Source organism: Echeneis naucrates, chromosome 23, assembly GCF_900963305.1.
Source record: "Echeneis naucrates chromosome 23, fEcheNa1.1, whole genome shotgun sequence".
NCBI classification, from domain to species: domain Eukaryota; kingdom Metazoa; phylum Chordata; class Actinopteri; order Carangiformes; family Echeneidae; genus Echeneis; species Echeneis naucrates.
The window spans coordinates 2,659,440-2,680,294 of NC_042533.1; the positions used below are offsets into that span (position 1 = coordinate 2,659,440).

At 45.0% G+C, this 20,855-nt stretch overlaps 1 protein-coding gene across 1 annotated transcript in view; it reads right to left on the reverse strand.

Moving 5' to 3' along the window:
- Positions 1 to 1,381: 1,381 nt before the first annotated feature.
- LOC115037189 (uncharacterized) overlaps positions 1,382 to 20,855 on the reverse strand; it is a 30,530-nt gene continuing 11,056 nt past the window's right edge. The window contains exons 8-14 of the mRNA XM_029495689.1: positions 20,105 to 20,219; positions 14,418 to 14,624; positions 6,621 to 6,691; positions 6,277 to 6,387; positions 6,087 to 6,184; positions 3,191 to 3,260; positions 1,382 to 2,286 (exon numbers count right to left, since the gene is read on the reverse strand). Coding sequence (XP_029351549.1) covers positions 2,014 to 2,286; positions 3,191 to 3,260; positions 6,087 to 6,184; positions 6,277 to 6,387; positions 6,621 to 6,691; positions 14,418 to 14,624; positions 20,105 to 20,219 — 945 coding nt within the window. The 3' untranslated portion in view covers positions 1,382 to 2,013. The remainder of the gene's footprint in view (positions 2,287 to 3,190; positions 3,261 to 6,086; positions 6,185 to 6,276; positions 6,388 to 6,620; positions 6,692 to 14,417; positions 14,625 to 20,104; positions 20,220 to 20,855) is intronic.

Sequence of the window (20,855 nt, forward strand, 5' to 3'; positions counted from 1 at the left end):
AAAAAGGAATCTGCGAAATTTATTTCTGATGAGAAATAATTCGATATTTAATGTTCTGAAAGAATGAGGCGCCGTTTTAAAGGTCCATTGTGCAAAATGTGCGCAAACCTTATGTTGTTCTCAAAGGAGGGTTAAAGGAGCAGCAGGGGGGCTGAACAGTGTTGAAACTCCACTTTGATTTACAGGAATGTATAAAACCTGGTGGTAGGAAAGGAAACATCTTCAAACATATTATTATTGAACTCTGACTTTCACCATTACTGTCTCCTCTTTCATATAATCAACAAAAATGTAATGAGAATAACCAGAATCAGGGAGTTATTAGTGAAACTGCGTGATAGTAAAGAAGTGTTGTTGTTGTTTTTTTTTTTTTTAATTAAAGTTACAATCTACCAGACACTTACAAAGAAAAGCCTCCAAACTGCTGGAACACTGACAATCCTTAAAAACGGCTTAAAGGTTTAACTCATACTTTTCTCTTTTCTATGAAAAGTTACCAACATTTAACACTCATAAGTTTTAGTTTAGAAGTGATGTGAGGGGTAAAATGTAACAAGCTGTGTCCTGTAGAAAACAAACAAACAAACAAACAAAAAAAACTTGTTTAACAATGTCAAACAAGAAAAAAAAAAAAAAACATACAAAACACCCCCGGCCTCCACACACACCGCACACCCACACGTCAACATGTACTGTCAACAAGTTTTACACAAGAGACAAAACTGGCTTTTTGTCAGTTTATTCCTACCTGGCCAAAACTATTATTATAAGTTATTCTGACAATATTTAATATCAGCATTTGTGTTGTGTATGTGCTGTCGACCCCAAAGTCAACTATCAGGGTCATTTACAGGCCTTTGGTGACTTTAACCCCCAGAGATCATTTAAAAACAGTAATAAAACCACATATAGATTCATTTGCAGACTTTTTGGCACCAGATTATAAAACTGCCCCGTCAGGTTTCTGGCATGTTTTAATTACACAGTGCCAAGATAAGGAAGACAGGAGAGGGACGCTGATAATCATCTGTTTGTTACCAAAGCAGGTTCAAAGTGTTTTTATCAACATCAGGATCAGGTAATACAGCCATTTTAGCCCGCAGAGCTAGAGATGACTACATATGCTGCCCTGATCCAACAGCGCTGGTTTGCTGCCCGTCAGAGCTCATTATGTTTTTCTCTGCGGCGGCCTGTCAAGTGCGTATGAACCACAGGAGAGCACGGCCATATCTAATTGGCCAAGCCGGGGCAAAACAATACCTCCAACTATATTAGAAGAATATCTTATTGAATATCATTCATCAGTGTTGACTATAGGCTGAATTTTCCTAAAAAAAAACAACAACAATAACAACAACAGATATAATAGATAGAGGTGCTGCATCAGCAAATCATAGCAACTTTCTAAAGTTATCGCACAGATTTTCAGTGGCTCTGCAGTGAAACACGAACACATGCAGAGCTGCAGGACGTTTCAGGACCATAGACAGCACTTTACAGCTCAATGATATAACAAGTCGCACAAACATACCAAACACAACACAAGTCTGCGTAATATCTAATACTGATGGTCCTACATTTGGGATAATCTCAAAGAAGTCGGCTTTTAATACCTCCAGGTTATCATCAAAATAATCTCGATTTATCCAACTTATATTACTGATCATAACAACAATGTTGTGCAGTATAGCTGATTTAATATTTGCCCTGAAATTATTGTACACTTTTTTGTTAGTGTGGAAAATTTGTGTCGTGCAAATACACAAAACAGTTATCGCTGTATTTTTTGAACATGTTTTCAGTGATTGCTCCACATAATCACCCTGATTTCTGTTCTGGCTTGTTGACTTGCGTGGGAAAAATTGCTGGTGACAGAAATTCATGGTATCTCGGACTTGGCTGATATGAACGTCAACATTTACTACGGAGCCCAACTCACTCCCCCCAAAACCGTGCTTCCCTGTTAAATGCAGCAGTGATGAGTGTGGTGGGGGTGACGGTGAAACCTGAGCCTCATGGGGAAGACTGAGCAGTGACGGAGCTGCTGGAGTCATTGAAAGGGTTGGAGATGACTGACTTGTGAATGAGCATGAACAGGGGCAGGTAGGCCAGGAAGTCTAGCAGATCCAGAGGAGGGATGCGCTGGAGCTCCAGTCTGACGGCCGCCTCTTGCTCCAGGTGGATCCCTCCGGCCTTCAGCTCCAGAAGCAGCTGCTCTGCGCTGATGAATCCCTGCTGCGCTCCTGCATCCCCTCGCTGCTCCTCCAGCAGGAACAGGAACAGTTGCTGCCGCAAGTAAAAAACAGTGGATGTTTAGAAGAAGAAGAACCGGCTTCGGACTTGTTCTCAGCCCAGTCCAGAGTGTGTGTGAGTGTATGCTTCAGGTGTCAGTGTGTTTTTGTGTGTTTTGCTCTTTAGGGCAGCCTCATATTACCGCAGCCTTTTTCTACTCTCGTTTGAGTGCACCTGTTTGCACAGTTGATGCAGTCAATAATTGTTGGTGCAGTAGGGGGAGGGGGGTAATCCCTGTGGCAATTAGTCCACCCCTCACCCCCCCACCAACATCTCCAGTTAACAACCCTATCCCTAACAGCTCTATAATTACACAGCCTCCTCTACCTGGCCAGGGGCTCAGTTTCCACACCCACGGCCACAGGCTTTCATGTTCCTGCTGCCTTTCAGCGGCTCAGTACTTCCCTGTGTGAATGCTCGTGAGCGGCCAGCTGGTAGGCCGGTCCCGGTCCATCTAAGATGAGCCGTGTGTCTCAGGCTGATTACAGGGCTGGGCGGAGTGGACGGCATGTTCACTGCTGGGCACTTTAATGAGATTAGGGCCGTGCTAATCTATGAAAAGGGAAAAGCACCCCTCTCTTTCTCTTTCTGGCTTGCTTACCTCATTTCTATGCATGAGGGCTGAGAGCCTCTCATAAAAAAAAAAAAAGAAGCTAGCTTTACAAAGCATGCTTTGGAATTGCTCTTCAAAGTGTTTACCAGTATTTATTTCATTATAATTATACCGGCGGAGCCATGAAAGAGAGGCAAAGGTTGTGTTTGTGGGATGAATGTGGCTAATGTGAGAGTTAATCTGATGTAGCATGGAAATTAAAGAGCATAGACATGTGGTGTGAAAGGTTTCACTGTATAAGGAGGCAGAGCTTTGGCTTGAATGTAAGACAACGCTTGACATTACCTTCGCTTTGAAGAGCTTCACTTCCAGAGAGCGGAAGTCCATGCTGCTGATGAGTGACCGCATGAACTCACTGAAAGACAACAGCAAACATACAGCAATCACTTCTGAACGCTGCGTTTTGTGTTCTGCATCAGCTGGAGGGCTTGAAAGGGAGATGTTAAATCAAGCAGCATGGGTTTAAATATCATGACTGGGCCTAGAATGTGCTCTTCGTTTCCCACAATGCATTGCTGCTGTTGGGTAACTCTTTACATCTTCATCAGGCTCCACACTGTCAGTTTAATGCTGATGCTAATGATGTTTGTAAGCCCAGAGTGTAAAGCCACAGCATGTTTGTGGCTCACAGTTGTTTTGAATCATAATACACAAAATAAAAATATAAAATCGGTTTCATTTGTGCAAGATCTTTGAAAAAAACGGGAGTGTTGGTGGCGTGAGGACAGTTTGGTGGTCGTGGCGGGTGATTTTTGGCGGGTCCGTCCCATGTGATGTTGTGTTTGCGGAGATGTGACGGTAAAGTGTTCTGAGCCCATTGTGGTTGCTCACAGCGGCCTAGCCGCCAAACAATGCGTGGCTACACGGGGACATCCCGCCAATGTAACGGATAAAAACTGCTCTGCTTTTGGGACACTGGGTGTGTGGCAGGGAAGGGGGGGGGGGTGTCGGGGAGCTGGAGTTAGGGAGGGGAATCAGCAACCAGGGCACACTCTGGTGCAATGTGACCACTCACAGACCAACAAAATCTAGGTCCACTTGGATAATTAGAGAGAGACACAACTATTTGTGTTGGGACAGACCTCTCCTGTCCAGCGTGTGGCACAGCGACGGTCGTCCCCTCTCTAACGAGGGCCCGGTGTTAATGAGCCCCTCCTCACCGAGCCCTCAAAGGCCCGTTAGAGCGGAGAATGGCCAAGCGCTAGGCCATCGAGTGCAACGCACGCCTGAGTGCTCGCAGCGCCGTGGTTGGCCCTCGTCTGCCAACCACAGTGCAGGCCGGAGCATGATGGGGATGAAGCGAGACAGGGCAGCTAATGATCATTAATTGCACTTGGTTTGCAGTAAAAGAGTCCAAATGCTGGTGCTCTGAGGACACTGGAGAGATAATGGCTAGCGTAAACGAGGGGCTGGGGGACCGCCGATGAACTGCGGGGAGGATAATAGCAGCCTAACCCATTTTCTTTTGTCGGCCCTCCTCTGGCACCCTGCTGTGGCCAACACAGCAGACTTCTCGCTTACGTAATGCCCAAAATTTTGGCGGTCCCCTCGTTGGGGGAGCTGGTATACAGTGAGGCAGGGGGTGCAAACACCCTGACCTAGTTTGATTTGACAGAATCGAGACTTGTTTTGGTATATTTTTGAGCGCGCTCTGGATACGCTGCATATGAGGCATCCTCAGACAGTTTTATGTGGCGGGTGGCGAATTTGGGTTCTGCCGTCTCACGTCTCCCCCAAACGTTGGCATTGTGTCGCTCACTGACTCATTTGGTGCAGTGAGTTTCCAGGAAAGAGGAGACCTACAGCAAAAACCCCTCTGTGCACGCTTAAACATCCAAACAAGAAACAAGGGATGAGAGCGACAGTGACGACGACTGCGACGGCTCCACTGATGCTGTCTGGGAATCCTGTGTGGCAATGCACTTCTTGGCAGGTCATGTGACTTGCCCTGAGGGAATGTGGCGCTGTGTGAGGTGGACTTGTCAGGGAGCACAATGCTGCACAGGGACAGATGGGCTGAGTCATGGGCCAAAACAGCAGAGCACAGGGGGCTGAGAGGGAGACAGCGAGAGGGCCGGAGAGATGAGAGACGTGACATTAAAGTTGAAGAGAAAAGAAAGTAAAATGGGATGGCGGGGGGGTTGGCAGGGGACAGGGGGCAATTAATGCAAGGTAAAACTGGAATAAATACTGTAAAAATGTGGGAGTGCACCTCCTCGGGTTTCAAAGCCGGAGGCCTGATTGTGTAACTACTGTTGCAGCTCATTTCTAAGCTTGGATTAGTGACAACAGGATTAACTGAACCAGGTAAGAGGATCAATTTAGTTCAGTTGGGATGAGATGACAGAAGGATGCTATTGTTTTTCTCCTTGTTTAGGAGGCAGCATTATGAACGCTGATCTCCTCTCCACTTATTATTTAAATTGCAGAAGGGAGTTTTGTGAAAGGCGGTTTAATATGGACATTCATTATCATTACTATAATTGCCTCTATACAGAGCAGACACCCTGGTCTTTCAGTGCCAGCACGGCAGCCAGTCTACAGGCTTCCTCTAACACACAACACAAAGGGCTGGCCGTAAATCAGAGGACCCGTGACCCTGGCCCTGTCCTCGCTGAGAGGGAGCTCTCACTCCGGGGTGAGGGCTTTGGGGGCAGGCCTTGACCCTCGGGGACCTTCGGAGTAGGCTTGGCTCCACACACTCCTGTCTGCAGGAAGCTATAAACCCCAGGGCAGGAAAAAAATAAATAAATAAAACGCTGTGTGTGGGAATCTGCAGCATATGGGGCATAATGTAGAGACACAGGGATGCTGCGGACGAGTTCAAGTCAGAGCGACGGTTCAATCGGGGGCTGTTATTTTTATTAGTGATCAATGAAACGCAACGAAAAGCCTTTGAGACGCTAAAACCAGAGAATACTGGGCATCTTTGTTCAAAACGTTCCTGCCAACACGTGGATTATTTTATTATTGCATCTGAAGTAGTAAGTGTGGCCTCTCTGACTTGCTATAAAACCTTTGAAGACACAAGCAGAGGAGAATCAAAGACGGCCCCACACACGGCGACAGAATCGCTGGAACAAACTTGCGTACACACACTTGTTCTTATTTATGGGAGGTCAGTGACTCCTCTTCCAGCTTCACTGGAGAGTGAGGAGTGTGTCTGCCAACGGCCACTTACTCCATGGTGGCTATTTTCTGCGCCAAGCTCGCAATCACAGCAAAGAGCCTCAGGTCCACAAGCCCATCTGTCACTCTGAAGTCCACCATCTCCAGGATCTGAAAGGGTTTGATAATCAGCACTGTGACCTGTGTGTGTGTGTGTGTGTGTGTGTGTGTGTGTGTGTGTGTGAGAGAGAGAACAGACTTACCCTGTAGACGTAGATCTCCTCCTCATCAGACAGCAGCTCAGGAGGGATAACGTTTTTAAGAGCAAGTAGAACCTGAAGGCAGGAGATGTAGCCGTCATCATCACTGTCCTCCTACAAGGAGAGGCCTTCATCATCATCATCATCATCATCATCATCATCGTCATTCTTCAGAAACTTATTGAAAAAGTCGGTTCAATGAAATCGAGAATAAATGCGAGATTCATCCATGAAATAATAATTAGTCACAGGCCTCTCAAAGTCATTGATATTGTTGGAGAAAAAAAACACTTTGACAGTGAAAGAGAAGATCTGAATATAAAAGCTTTAAATCCATTTCCACTTACTGCTTCAAAAGCCCTTTTGTACTCATCCAGCTTCTCCCGACTGAAAATGCAATACTTTGCCAAAAATTCGACTGGAAAGAGCAGAAAACAAAGACAAAGTTCAGAGTTTGTCGAATCTGAATTCACAGTCGTTTCTGGCTGCACAAGAGCAAAAGTTCAGCCTGTAAGACGGTGACTTGTTCTGTTCATTATATTTTAGAGCATGTACGACAGCGATTTCCAGCCCGAGTAACAACATTAGGCTGCTCTGTGTGTGCAGGCTGGATTAGAGCAATATTTCTCTCCTCTGGTTGCACTGGGGTCAGAGCGGGGGACAAAACAGGGCGAGCGGTTCACAGGGCGTCCAGTTGGCCTTGATCTGGGATGGATGGGGGGATGAGAGAGTGACGCTTGGCTGCCTGGACCTTTAAATATATATATATATATATATAAAGTGAAATTGAGAAGGTGCTGAAGAAGCCGACACACACAGAACCTGAAACAAACTACAAACTACTGCAAGATTTGTAGATTTCATAACTGTTTCCAACCTTTCAAACTACTGGATTTACTTCTTTTGTTGTTTTGCGTGATAGAAAACTGAATGTCTTTGGATTTTAAATGATTAGTTAGAGAGAACAAGACATCTGGGCTCCCTCTCTTCAATGTTTTCTAATATTTCACAGGCTGAAAATTTAATTGATCAGCAAACAAATTTCTCAAAAACAATTGCTTGTTGTACATCTATGAAAACTTTGACTCATGCAAGGAGCTGCTTCTTTAAGATTAAAAATATCTAGTCACCTAATCCCTAAAGTCTCTTCTCAAAATAAACTCTTCACTGATGTTTGTGATGAAAACAACGGCCCTGACTTCACCGTGATCACAGCTGAAGTCGCACATCTTAAAATGATGCTCACATGAGGGCGCAAACAGACACTAACCACACCCACGAACATTTCAGGAGGCAGATTTGGGAGGGAGAGAGATTTGGAAAGGATTGGGGGGGCGCAAAGGGGGCTTTTAAGGCTGCTGCCACTTCAATTTAGGAGATGAGAATGAGTCTGCTGAATAATGGATCTATTCATGGGTTCGGAGAAGAAAGAGGAGCAACAGAGTCGATATCAGTCTGGACTTAAACCCCTGGACCTCTGGGGTTTCTCCGCAATAGCAGAGCGGCTGTTTGAATCTGCCATTTATTAGCTTAGGCCTAATCAAAACCAGGCCTTCCGCAGCTTCGTCCTTTCACATGCAAAACGTTACATTCGTATCTAGTCAACTTGACTTGTTAAAGCTTGATTGATCAAAAAAACCCGCAGAACGGCTTCGCGCATCTGTTTGCAAATATCCGCGATTAGAAGGAGGCTGCAGGGACGAGGATCTGGAGTCACACATGCGGCCGCTGCTCAGCCCACATGAGGCCAGGCGGAGATTTAAAAAAATCCCCCGTTTCTTCAAAAGACGCCACACATTCACACAGTGCACCGGTCAAGCTGTTAAAGTGAATCAGCATCTCGTCCAGCAGGCCAGCTGAGGTTCAACATTCAGCGATCATCTGGGGGAGCGTTAGCTGTTGACCTGAGGTGACACCAACATATCTGGAAAAAAAAAAAAAAGGGTTCCTTCTGCTCCTACTCATTTATGAGAACCATCCAGTTGAGGCTGTGGTGAAGTTATGAAATTCATCACCTCATGAGCCTTGTATTTTACCTCCACTAAATTTCCCACAATCACACGCACTCTAAACAGACGGGTTATAAAAATGGTCAGTGCAGCACAGATTGTACCCAATTTAATAGAATAATCACCCTCAACTCCATAAAATCTACCCTAAGGCTACTGTCAAAACTACATACACCAGATTTCAGAGGAGCAAAATCAAATTCCTGGTAAACGATTTGGATCTGCCTCAAAAAAAGTGAGTTCTTGACAGATACAAGATCAATCTGTCCACCAAGTTTGGTGCAAATCAAAAAAGTGAACAGATATAACCCGGCTGCTGGGGGGACACTCCCACTGGGTCACAGAACCTAAAGGGCCATTTTGAAGGCAATGACATTTAGTGCATGTGTTGTGTTAGTGTAGGAGATGTTGTGTAGAAAATAATAGATTTTTCAATCAAGTCCGATCATTTAAATGTTTTCACGCTGGACTCTTTGGCTTTGCTTCTTTCACAGCTGTGGTTTACCCAATATCGCATGATAAAACTATGATAAACAGTCTGTGTTAGATGGTTTCAGGTTGTGTATGTTTCAGTAATATGGGATCAATCATATAGTTTCTTGCGGGTTGTGATGTTGGCTGTTTAGAAGAATAAATGAAAAAGCGTGGAGAAAAATAGTGACGTGTGACTTTGACTTCCACCTCAACATCAGCCCGGAGCCTTTTGCGTGTTGTTTGCTGCACTGCACCAAAGTGCAGCGGTGCTGGGGGAAGTCGGGGGGTCCCTGGCTGAGGGGAGCTCCGTCAGGGAATCAGCCCGGACAAAAGGTGCAGTGGAGTGAGAGGAAGCGAGGGGGCGGGTGGAGGAGCGGGACAAAGCCAAGGCAGTAAAGCCTCCTGCCTGATAGCCTTATCTGATTCCACTCCAGCGCTTGATGGCTTTTTTTCCACCCTGCCTTTAAAGCGCACAGGTTGTGCTTTTGGTGTGAAGCCTAGCAGAAAATGTTAATCAAGAGAGGGACTGTGTGGAGAAAGGCGAGAGAAAGGGGAGAGTCACTCTGCAGAGGCCATAATCTGTAATGAGACCGAGGCGATTCAGTAGCAATTGAGAGAGGAAGAATGGGGCCATGATGATGATGAGCAGGGAGGTTCACTCTTTCACAGGCGTTTGTTTTTCTGTTTTGTTCCTTTTCTCTGGCAGTCACTGCTCGTGCACAGGCCTTCAGGCTGCAAACAGCCGCGGGTCACAACTCATTTAACACACACTTGGACATCAATTTCAACGTCCGCAGCTGACAGATGAAAAACACTCCTGGCTGCTCGCCTGACAACGATTGGTACTCATCTGTGTATGATTTATTATTATTTCCTCCTGCAGCTCAAAGCTGAACTGCCTCTCTGTTGCATCACATCAGACGGTGCGAGCTGGCATCAAAGATCTGGTCAGATTCATATCGGCGTTGCGCCGCGGCCTTCAGGTCGCGGGTCAGCAGTTTACTATGACCTGCGGTTACGTTTTGTTAGGTGACATCTAGTGGTCGTGGTGATGATGACGTTCACAGAGCGATAAACTCCACATTAGCAGTTCAGTGCTATCTCATTGTTTGGAGACACTGAGAGAATCCAAAAAACTTTACTTTTTTATCTTCTAAAGTGTTGAAATATCTTTATCAACACAAAAATGGAAAAGAATTCCAAGTTCTTGTATGCTGCTTGTATTAAGATACCACATCACTTTTGAATGGTTTAGATTTTTTTAAGACAAAACCAAAAACCGCTTCTTTTCCTCAACATAACATCAACAGACTTAATTATCTGCAGTAATTATGAATATTAAAGAGTGACATCTTCCTGCATTCATCTCACTGGTGTAAGCTAACTTACTGGACAGTGTCACACTCTTCAACACACACAGGGGTCTATTGTGCCTTTAACATGTTTGCTGCTCTCTTTCCCGCTTAATCCCAGACTTTTGTTTCTGCTCATCACCAACACTGTATAAAGTGTCCCATAATTCCTTTAACAAAGATCACATTCAGCAGCAGAGAGTAGGTGACCCCCTTTTTATCAGCCGGAGAATGTCAGAGTGCAACATGCCCCACATAGACGGCCCCGAAATATGTGATTAGATTAAGAACACAAATTGAGAGCAGTTGAGGTCCAAACTGATCTCTAACTGCCACGGCAGAGCTGGTGAGAAATGGGTTTATGGGATGTTTTGTGTTTAAGCTCTTAAATATGTGATGATCCGGCAAATGAACTGCTTCAACGTGGAGTGCTCAGAGAAACGGAGGCGACCTGCGTTACACAGCAGTTGTCGAGCGCTTTGCTGAGGTAAAAGATGGAAATCTTATCTGATGAACATGAACATGAAAAACAGTAGACTCATCAGCTGTTCATGCTCTTTCTCAGAGAAGGGTGAAGCGGTTATAGTTTGAATTCAAGAGACTGTGATTCACGTTCAAGGTTTGGTCTTAACTACGACCTTCACCGAACCTTCGCAGAGTGCTTGTATCTGCTAAACCTGAACAAACTTCTAGAAAAGCTCAGTGTTGGTTTGGCCACATGGTTCGTTTAAGTAATCACAACGCACAACAATATTCATGGTTGAGTTTGGACCCTCTAATGCTAAAGAAGGTAACAATATTTGGATTCTGTCGTTGCTGTGTGTGTGTGTGTGTGTGTGTGTGTGTGTGTGTGTGTGTGTGTGTGTGTGTGTGTATGGAGGGGGGGGGGTAAAGCTTTGGTAGGAAAACAAACAAAGACACACGTAGCGGCCACACTCCACTTTCTGGCTGCACGCCACCGGACTCACCACAAACCACAACTTACACTTTCCACACACACACACACACACAAGGGCATACGACTAATCAGCTCCTACCGCAGATCCACACTGATATAAGTCCAAATCATCTGCTGCATTGCAATACCAGATCTCCAGATAACCTCACAAAGCAAAATCATCTACTATTATTTCCCTGCCGCTCCTCGACATTGTGCCATTAATAAGGCCATTGTGGAGGGCGCTCTCTGTTTGGACGCCGTATAATAGACTCTTTGACAGATTTACTTTGCTCTCTCTCCCTCCACCGCTTCCTTTTCTCTGCCTCATGAATGCAGCGGGCATATTCCACGCTGCTGCTCATCAATAGGCGAGCTGTTTGTTTGCCCAGTCATTCTGGACTGATGGTAAATACATAGAGGTATTCCAGACCAAAGGCTGAGTAAACAGGGGTTACATAAAGGCGCACACACACACACACACACTCACAAACACACTCACACTATCACTTTAAGCTCCATCTCCCTTTGAAGCTGCTGGTGTTTCTTGTTTATTTAGGAGGCCGTATTTTTTTTCTGAAAACATTTCGACTCGGTCTCTGCACGCAGGTAGATGGTGGTAAGATAAGGCACTGGTGACAGTGGGCGGGGCCAAAGGGAGGCTGGCTCCGAGGCCGACAGGTGTTCCACATCTGTCAGACACCCACAGAGTCCCTGACACCACGCGCAGTCACTGGTGAGCAGACGCTAAGCTGCTGCTCTGTGGCAGCACAAAGGAAACCACAGATATGAGACTCCAGTTCACTTACAGTCTGTTCAGGCTCAGCTGAGTGGGGGGAAAAGCAGGAAAACCAATAAAATCCACATGCAAGTGGGCGTTAAACGACAAGTTAAGCTCATTATTACAATATGACCTTGAACATGAAGTTAACTTGATAGAAGAATGTAATAATTTTCACCCTCTGAGTTTTCATTTAATTCATTTAAATAAACAATGAATGATGATCAACAAAGATGTTTGTTTGTTTGTTTTTTTTTGGGGGGGGGGGCGGTCATTACTAAAATAAAAAAGATGGCAGCTCATGAAAAACATGACACACCTCAACCCTTCGAAAGCAGTGTTTCATTTAAAGGTGGAAGGATGAGAGACATAAATCAGAAACATTTTGTCTGTGACTCCAAACATGAGCAATGTGGCAACATGACGGCTGACAGAGTACAGGAAGTGATACCCATGATGTGTGCGGGTGTGCGGGTGCACGTGTGTGTGTGTGTGGGGGGGGGGTTAGTGGGCTGGGTTCTCTATTTTGGGAATCATTTGGTGAGCACTCAGCATTGGACCAAAAAACAGACAATTATGACCAGTTAGTCCTTTTCAAAGCCTAATGAGGAGCCACGGTCACGAGTGTCTGCACGAGAGGTAGCCAGTACGCACACATACACACATACATGCACACAATCAAGGAAACATTGCGTGCATGCGCAGGGACTCACAAACGACTAAACAAAAGAGCCCTGGCGAAAAATTTAAGATTGTACTGGAAAGCACTCTGTAAACACACCACACCCATAAACACAAACACTGTAAGAACATCACAGACACACAACACGACGTTTTCATTTCCAATCGTCTAACTTCACTTCAGCCAAAACTTGATTCATTAAACTGAACCACAAAGCCCCAGGTATGACACCAAGGTACAGAAATTTATTATCCAGTGAAGACAAAAAGGTTAAGATTGATCAAATGAAAATAAAACTTCATCCGCTAACTTTATCTGAAAAACGTAAAAATCAAAAATCACTCTGGCTGCATGATCAGCAGATTGTTTTCTGTCTCCAGAGGCGTGTTGACTGTAAACGTGGACGCTCAAAATTTTCTTGCAGCAGAACAGAGACATAAAAACTTACCCACAAACAAAGAAACTTATCAAAATCTTAAAGATAAATTACATTTTTCATTAGTTTGTATGTTGGATGAAAAAAAAAAACAAAAAGACTAAAACCTGACAACCTGCTGCAAAGATACGTTTCATTTTTCTGTCTGTCTGTCTGTCTGCTGTTTAATGCTAACCAAAGCAAACCAAAACACCAACAACAACAAAACAATACAGTACAGCCAGACAGCTAAACAATGAGACTCCCCATGAACCTATCAAAATCCAAGGAGACCAATCAATCTGGGTGATAACTGCACAAGTTCATGACGACGAGCACCCCCGTCAGTGTTTTCACATTTGAATAGACGTATTGATTATTGCATCTTGAAGACCAGCAAACAATACAAGACTGCGCAAAAATGCTCTTACAGTGTCAATATAAGATTGTGCTTTATAAACAAACACACACACACACACACTAGAGTCCATACTCCTGTAGCAACACAAAAGCTCCCCATCAGCTATAACCTTGCTGCAGAATTGTGAGGCCAGCTGCAGGTTCTTTATCCTGCTTGATTACTGTCTGAACAAACCTGCCCAATCGCTCCCATTCACGGGTGCCAGCACTCACAGGAGAACTCTGACCCGGCCGACCTCTGTGGAGAGCCGGCCCCTCGACCTTGACCCTAGGTGTGGATGCTTATTGTCGGACTCACCGGCCCCGCCGCGCTCACAAAGGCTCGGATACCAGAAATTAGGCACTTGAGGGAAACTAGAGAACTCCTGGCGAAAACTCCTGCTTGCAAAAAAAGCCATTCTAAAAATCAAGTGCCGTAATTGAAGGGAAATGTTCTGAGTCGAGAGGAGTGTTTGCTAAATGTGTTAGGGCGTTTGTGTTTTTCTCACATGGTCTATTATGTGACTTGGATGCAGGGACAAATTCAGCCTTCAAACATCTGTGTGTAGAAGAACCCTTGACTTTCAACAATGTAATGTTTACCATTGTTGTTTTTGTTTCCTTATATCTGGTTACCTTATTGGCTAAAATTCACCACACAGCAGAGCCAAGAGGCCCAAAAAGCAAATGGACACTGGCCTCAAACCATTATGGCAAAGAAAAACGGAGAAAACACACAGGTTTGTGTTACTTTAAGGATGTTTTTCAAATCTTTTTTTGGCATTTGATTTTTTCATACTTGACCAAAAAAGGAAAACATGCTCAGCAAGTTCTAAAGTTGAGTTGGTTGAGTTTTGGGGGTTTGTCATAATTGATGGGTTGGTCTTGACATTTAGGAGCCACTATCGCACTGAAGTTTTCATTTAAACTTTGACTTCGTGCAGCTACAGGATGAGTTAAGTGTGCGAGTGCCGGGCTGTTTGGACTGTGTTACGCAGCTGCAGCTCAGGAAGAGCTCTTCATGAGTCAGAATCAACCCAGTGAGATGGCCTTAAAGTCAAGAAAAACAACATTCTCATTCCTGAATCAACTCACAGTCCTCAAAATTGGAGCAGCTTTTGCTGCTTTTGTTGTGGTGAGGTGTGCCATCCTGCAGTTTGGAGAGCATGTTCAGCACCTTGGTTTTCCTCTCCTCGTCTTCAGTTCTGCACTCGAGACTCTCAGAGCTGCTCCCTCCATCTGAGAACTCAAACCTGTCTCTCTGTGCTGGATAATTAGGGCCCCCCTCCTCTGTGCTGGAACCTGGAGCAGACAAAATACAATATTATTTATATTCAAACATCTAATTAAGTCTTGCATATGGTCCTGTTTGTTCCTGAAATGTATTTATTCCTCAGTACAGGGATGAACTCTCCCAAAATAAACACTGTAATCGACAAAGTCCTGAACCAGAAAAAACACGTCTTTATTCACGGTCGTCTACATGGAAGTAGCCACTTGGAAGCAAAGCTCTAAACCCCATTTCTGGTCCTTTAATAAACACCAATTCTCATCACATTGTGATCCTAAATGCCACAGTCACATCTCCCTTCAGTCCTTTCAGAGTCCCACTAAGGAACGGACGCTCTCCCTGAAACTTAAACAGTCACCCATTTTGTCACCGACCAGCCAATTAAGGTTCCCATTATCTCTGCACACAGAGGTCCACAGAATACACTTCTTGGCGTAGCAGAACAGAGACAAAGAGAACCATCAATGCAGACTTGAGCTTAAGGAAAGCTCGGATTGTCCCCTGCAGCAGCTTCCACAAGAGCTTCAGACTCTTTTCTTCAGCCTACTTTTGAAACAGGAGTGTTACTTGTGTTAGCGCATGAGCGATAATTCAGATGTGATACATTTGGAGACGGCTGCATTCATTAAGAAGAGAGAGCTTGACCAGTGGAGGAGCTGACAGGCAGCAGATTCGTCTGCCGTGGATTCATTTATCCCGTCAGTGAGCGTGCAGGGGTCAGCAGCACAGACTGATGGAGCCGCGTCTCATTTGACGGGCCGTCTTCCGCCACGCTGCACACAATCACACGCCGCCATCAGCCTCCTCGTCCTGCCCAAGTCTCAATGTCACCAGAATGGACGACAGGAGGGAAACTGTATTCATCTTAGGACAGATTCAACCCCCCCCCATTTAATATATCTTCAGATATCTACACTGACATCATAATAAATGTGAGGTGTCGGTATTAGTTTCATAAAAATCAAAACTTTTCTTTTAAAGGCATCAAATATGATGTTAAAATCTGAGCTGCTTTTTTCTTAATCAGTCCATTAATCTAACATTCCGGAAACAACACAACACGCCGAGGATGACAACCAGTCTGTTGTGTTTATTTACATTTTGCATGCTGTATATGTTAATTTATGAATATCTGTTTTTAACAGATGTTTCCAGATTAAAGTTGGTATAACTACCTGACTAAAATCTTATGAATTGATAAATATTCCAGCAGGAAGTGATTTTTGGTTTTTAAGCACAAAACCATGGTAAGTCAGTCATTTCTTTGTTTTGTTTGTTTTTGTGTTTTTGTCATGTAATTCTTTCTCCCGTCTGTTTGAGCTCTCTGCCCCACCGTGATGCTCGATGAACTAAAACCAACTAAACCAAGTAAAGATATTTAATTCACAATCACACAGAAACAGTACGATCCTCACATTTAAGCAGCTATTTTAATCCAGGAAAGGTTCAAACAAACGTTAAAATCTCCGAGCCCAGACTGTTTATATAATGTACAATCTTGAAAGCAGGGTTGACCTCCGACTGAAATTATTCAGGATTTGGTTTTCTTCTTTTTGAAACCCTCCTTTCCTAACCTCCAGCGCAGCCTAATCCGTGAATGCACAGTGATTACTGGTCAGTTCAAGATGGAAACCAGAGCCCATCTAAAACACACAGAGCAGGTTACCATACCAACCGCAGCATCTGAACACGGCAGATAGCTGGATTTGGCTGCGATCGGCCGAGTCAAATCCCTCAAAAAAGCCCACGGAAGACAATAAACACACACACACACAAACACACACAACTCACACCGCCTGGGCCCCCCCAACCCCCTGCAGCACGGTCCAACATCCAGTGCACCAGGCAGAGGCAAGAAGGTTGGACTTGTATCTCTTTCTTTGCATGTTTGAGAAGGGGATGAGCATCAGCGAGACAATTAGCGTGCCGAGGCCATTCAGCGATGCCACCCAGAGCCTTCCCTCCTCTATCTCCCAAAAGAAAGGCAGAATGGGAGGGGGGGCGTCGGAAAAGGGGAAAATCCTTGCCAAATTATTATTCATGGGGAGGGGATTTTCCTTTCAGGCCTCCTTTATCGAAACCTTTTCCAACATGTCACCCACTCTCTATCAGCTCTGACAAGTGCCAATCAAAGGGCTTGAGTCCAGGTTTTTTTTTTTGGGGGGGGGGGGATGCTGGAGGATTTTGGAGACAATAGCAGACGAGTCCACAGCGGCAGTGGCTTAGAGACAATAGTGACATGGCTACACTGTCAGTGTGTGGTCCTCTGGGGGGAAACGATCCTCGCTTAGTACACGACTAATCTCTGCTCACACCATCTCTGTCTTTCTGTGGTCTAATCTGTCCTGTAGTTTCCTCAGCTTTCTGGAACAATCCACCAGGGTCAGTTCAGATTAGTGCTCTTTGTGGCCCCCGCGCTCATCACCACATTCATTTGGACGCTAACATCTTCAGTAGCAGCTGAATGCTAAACACACGGAGCGAACGCAGAGTGACCGGGGCAGCGGGGAAACAGTCATGAAACAATTATGAGGGGAGGGATTACTCTACCTATGAATTCCTGATGAGCACAAACGAACAAAGGTCTTATCATGAGCCTCGCTGGAGAGCGGCAGCATCTTATCGCAGCCGATTCATGGCCTCGGTTTAATCACAGAGTCACACAGCCATTTTTCAATTGATCCAAAGAGGTGTGGATGTCTCATTGATGTGGGACAGGCGTCAGAAAAATATTGTTCATCATTGAATAGAAAACATGAATATTTATCAGATTAAGTGAGGGGCTTTCCAGTGAGTTCACAAATAAAGTTTACTCCCTCCGAGGAGGACGAAGGCTCAGCCAGTGACAAGGTGAGTCTCCGGAGGGATCTTTTTAAATGTCCACCCATTTTTAGTGAAGGACAATATTCAGTTGTGTTATGGGAAATGCAGTATACAGTATTGTAAGATGATACAAAGAACGAAAAGTCATGCTTGCATTTTGACCTCCTCCATTTCACTGATGCCGGCCCCAGAAGTGTTCAAGTGGATTCAGAAACGTTCAACGTGTTCACAAAAGTACTCACAATCATAACAGAATTACTTTCATGGTGAAGGACGTTTTAAAAAGTGAGAGTTCTTCTGCAAGTTAATAATATTTCTGTGAAAATTCAAATCCTTAAAATGTGTGTTTTATGATTTTTCTCAGCCACTTTTGGCCAAACTATAATGATGAACCGTCTCAATGTGCACCTGTCCGTTATATCTCTCTCTTTCTTTTAGACCTCAGCTGCTACTTTTGGCTCACTATGTCAACCTATATTCCCCAACTCAGGAAGTTCATGTTAATATATCAACCATCCCCGATGCAAATTTTGTCACAAGAACCATTTTCTCAACTGTCTCATACACACTGAGTCAAAACGAGGTCATTCCCTCCATTACTTAAGAACCCTATTGAGAGGCTGAACTGCTTGCACCTCCAGGGTAACCAAATCTCACCTATCCACACAAAGACATGCCACACACTGGGCATCTTTTAGAGACTCTGTGACCTCTGGGGTAAACTCTCCACGCCCTGCTGATGACCCCCTCCATCCCTCCTCCCCATCGGAGGGTGACCATGCCATTGGCCTCTAAAAGGTCAAAGCACCCAAATCCTCTAGGTGACATCTTTTTTTTTTTTTTTTTGTTTCATGCTTCTGTAACTCGAATTGGGCCAGTTAAACGGAGAAAGTGCATTTTAAAATGTGTAAGAAGCCCAAAAAAGCCGCAGTTTAGAGCGGACAGGAATTTCACTTATTGTGTGCTACGACAATGGATGTACGCTGTACACATTTACAAGCTAATAAATCAATCAATCTCAATGAAAAGGGGCACTTAAGCCTCATTATCATAAACCTCATTGTCGTGGGACGACAGGGGAGCAGTTGCTCCTCCCTGACTATCAGGTTGCACAGAGCATCAAGTGAAACACAGAAAGAAAGACACGGCTTAAAATCTCTTGGTCCTGATTCTGAAATGGTTTTATGTCCATGTAATTATTTATATGTTCAAGGGACCTAAACCAGTTCAGGTCACCTTAAATCAGTCGGTCTTTATTTCTTTTTAAAAGGGTATGTAGCAACATTTAGCCCACAGGAGAATGATTCAAAAAGTCTGGCGGAGATTTTCTGCTCCTGCTATTGTTGATCTCTAGATCACACAAATCCCATCATTCATAATTCAACTCATCTGTGTCTTTTCATTTGATCCACCCCGACTGGTAAATACTTAAATCTTTCAGAATTGATGCTCTCAGTTGGTCAAACATTTCGATTACACAAGTCTGGAAACATCCTCTGGATAATTTGAATCAGGCAAGTTTCTCCAGAATACTAGAAGAAAATATCAAAACTGACTGAGCAGCAGGCCGTTACTCATTTTGGTGAGTGTAAGTGGGACTTTTCAGCACCCACAGGATAAACGTTAGCTTCTGGGAATCGCTCCGATGTGTGTGTCACGCTGGGCTCGAGGGGGGAGAGGGTTATTCAGAGGTTGGGGTAAACGAGTATTAACTTGAGTTTTATTTTCACATTTGTTCATACGTACTGTCTGTGTCCTTTGGAGGTTGATACGATGGAATACAGTAAAAAAACATAAGTGTATTTCTGTGCACAGTCAAAAATAAATAAATAAATAAATCCACACAGGATCATTACTCCAGCAAGGCGAAAGCAGATTTCAAAACTTTTCAAAGACAGATTATCCGCGGCCGCCTGATTTATAGTGGCGCCCTCCTCCACCCCGCCTGGACGTTTTTCATCAAAAACACAGAGTGAATGATTAAGTTGAGCAGCCTGGCATCAGACATGGACGGCTACAAAGACGTATCGCTGATCCTTTGGTCTAAATGTTTGCCTCCAGGCCAGGCCTCATATCAATCTCTGATATGATGGATGTCTTTGCAGCTTCCTGTAGGAATACGCCATACCACGGCCCATTAGTGCGACAGCACATGACTGATACTGGACAAGTGAGTCACCTGGCGAGCGGAACTCGATGGCAGGCTGACAGATGTGGTCAGATGAAGGTGGGAGGGAAAAAGAGCCATTTATTAACTCGAGGGTGGCTCTCCATTCCCAAACGGTGACAGAACCTCTGACCTTTTCTGCTTTCCCCCGCTGTTTGTGGTCGTGTACGGTAAGCGCTGCCTCCAACCCATCGCCAATGAAAGTACACAAGTCGGCTGCACAGGTGAAGGCGATACTGCGAGCCAGCTGGCCCTAGCGAAGGATTAGCGGGCTTAAGTGTACCGGAGGCAAGGGAACGGCAAACACAGCGCTGACAGTGAGGAGACAATGGCTCCTAATAAACCAGAGCTGACAGGGACTGAACGGGCTTTTACCAGATCAGACGCCAGCAGCGAAGACAGGCTCTTGTATTGATTAAGTATTGTCGTTATAGGCTCTTACACCAGAGAGGTGGGATGTCTTGGCAGAACACACACACACATACTGAAAAGTCAGTAGACGTGGAGTACCTCGATTGGGCGGGCAGGGGGAATACGAGGATCTGAACATGCGGTATGACGGACTGGGGTCGATGATCCATGAAGATGGTGAGCCAGAGCCTCCTTCAGACTGATCCTGCAGAAGAAGAAGAAGACAGAAAAGCCATTCAACAAGTCAATCCGCCACAATGTTAAATAATCATGTGATCTGATATAATGTAGTGGAACATGACAGTGTCTGGATTTCTGAGATGGTTTAAATAATCCAGTGTGGACACTTGCTGCAGTAAGGTGTTTTATGCAAATGGTTGTATGAATCCTTCTCTCAGCACTCCAGCTCTGCTTTGTGGTTTGGCATAATTGTGGGGGGCTTATGAGACTCATTCATGCTTTTCAGGGTCTCTCTCTCTCTCTCATCTGTCATAAAGGGGAGATTAATCTTAGATCATGTGGAGCACCTGCGTCCATTCCACCGCAGCCCAGCATGCACAAGCCCTGTTTACCCCCCTGACCCCTCAACCCCACAGCCCCCCCCGCCCCCGTCTGATCGAGGTGGTGGTGCATCCTCCAAAAGAATCCCACTGAGCCGGGCGTTTAGCCGAGTGTACCCCCCTGCGACCGAACAACGAGCTGGTGTAAAAGGCTGCCTGTTCCCGTACAGTCGACCCCCCGCCCCCCCCTGCAGCCCGTGACTGATTAACCACACACCTGCTGCACGCCGCGTGCCCTCTGTTATATTGTGTCTCAATTATCACCAACAATTTAGCTCGTT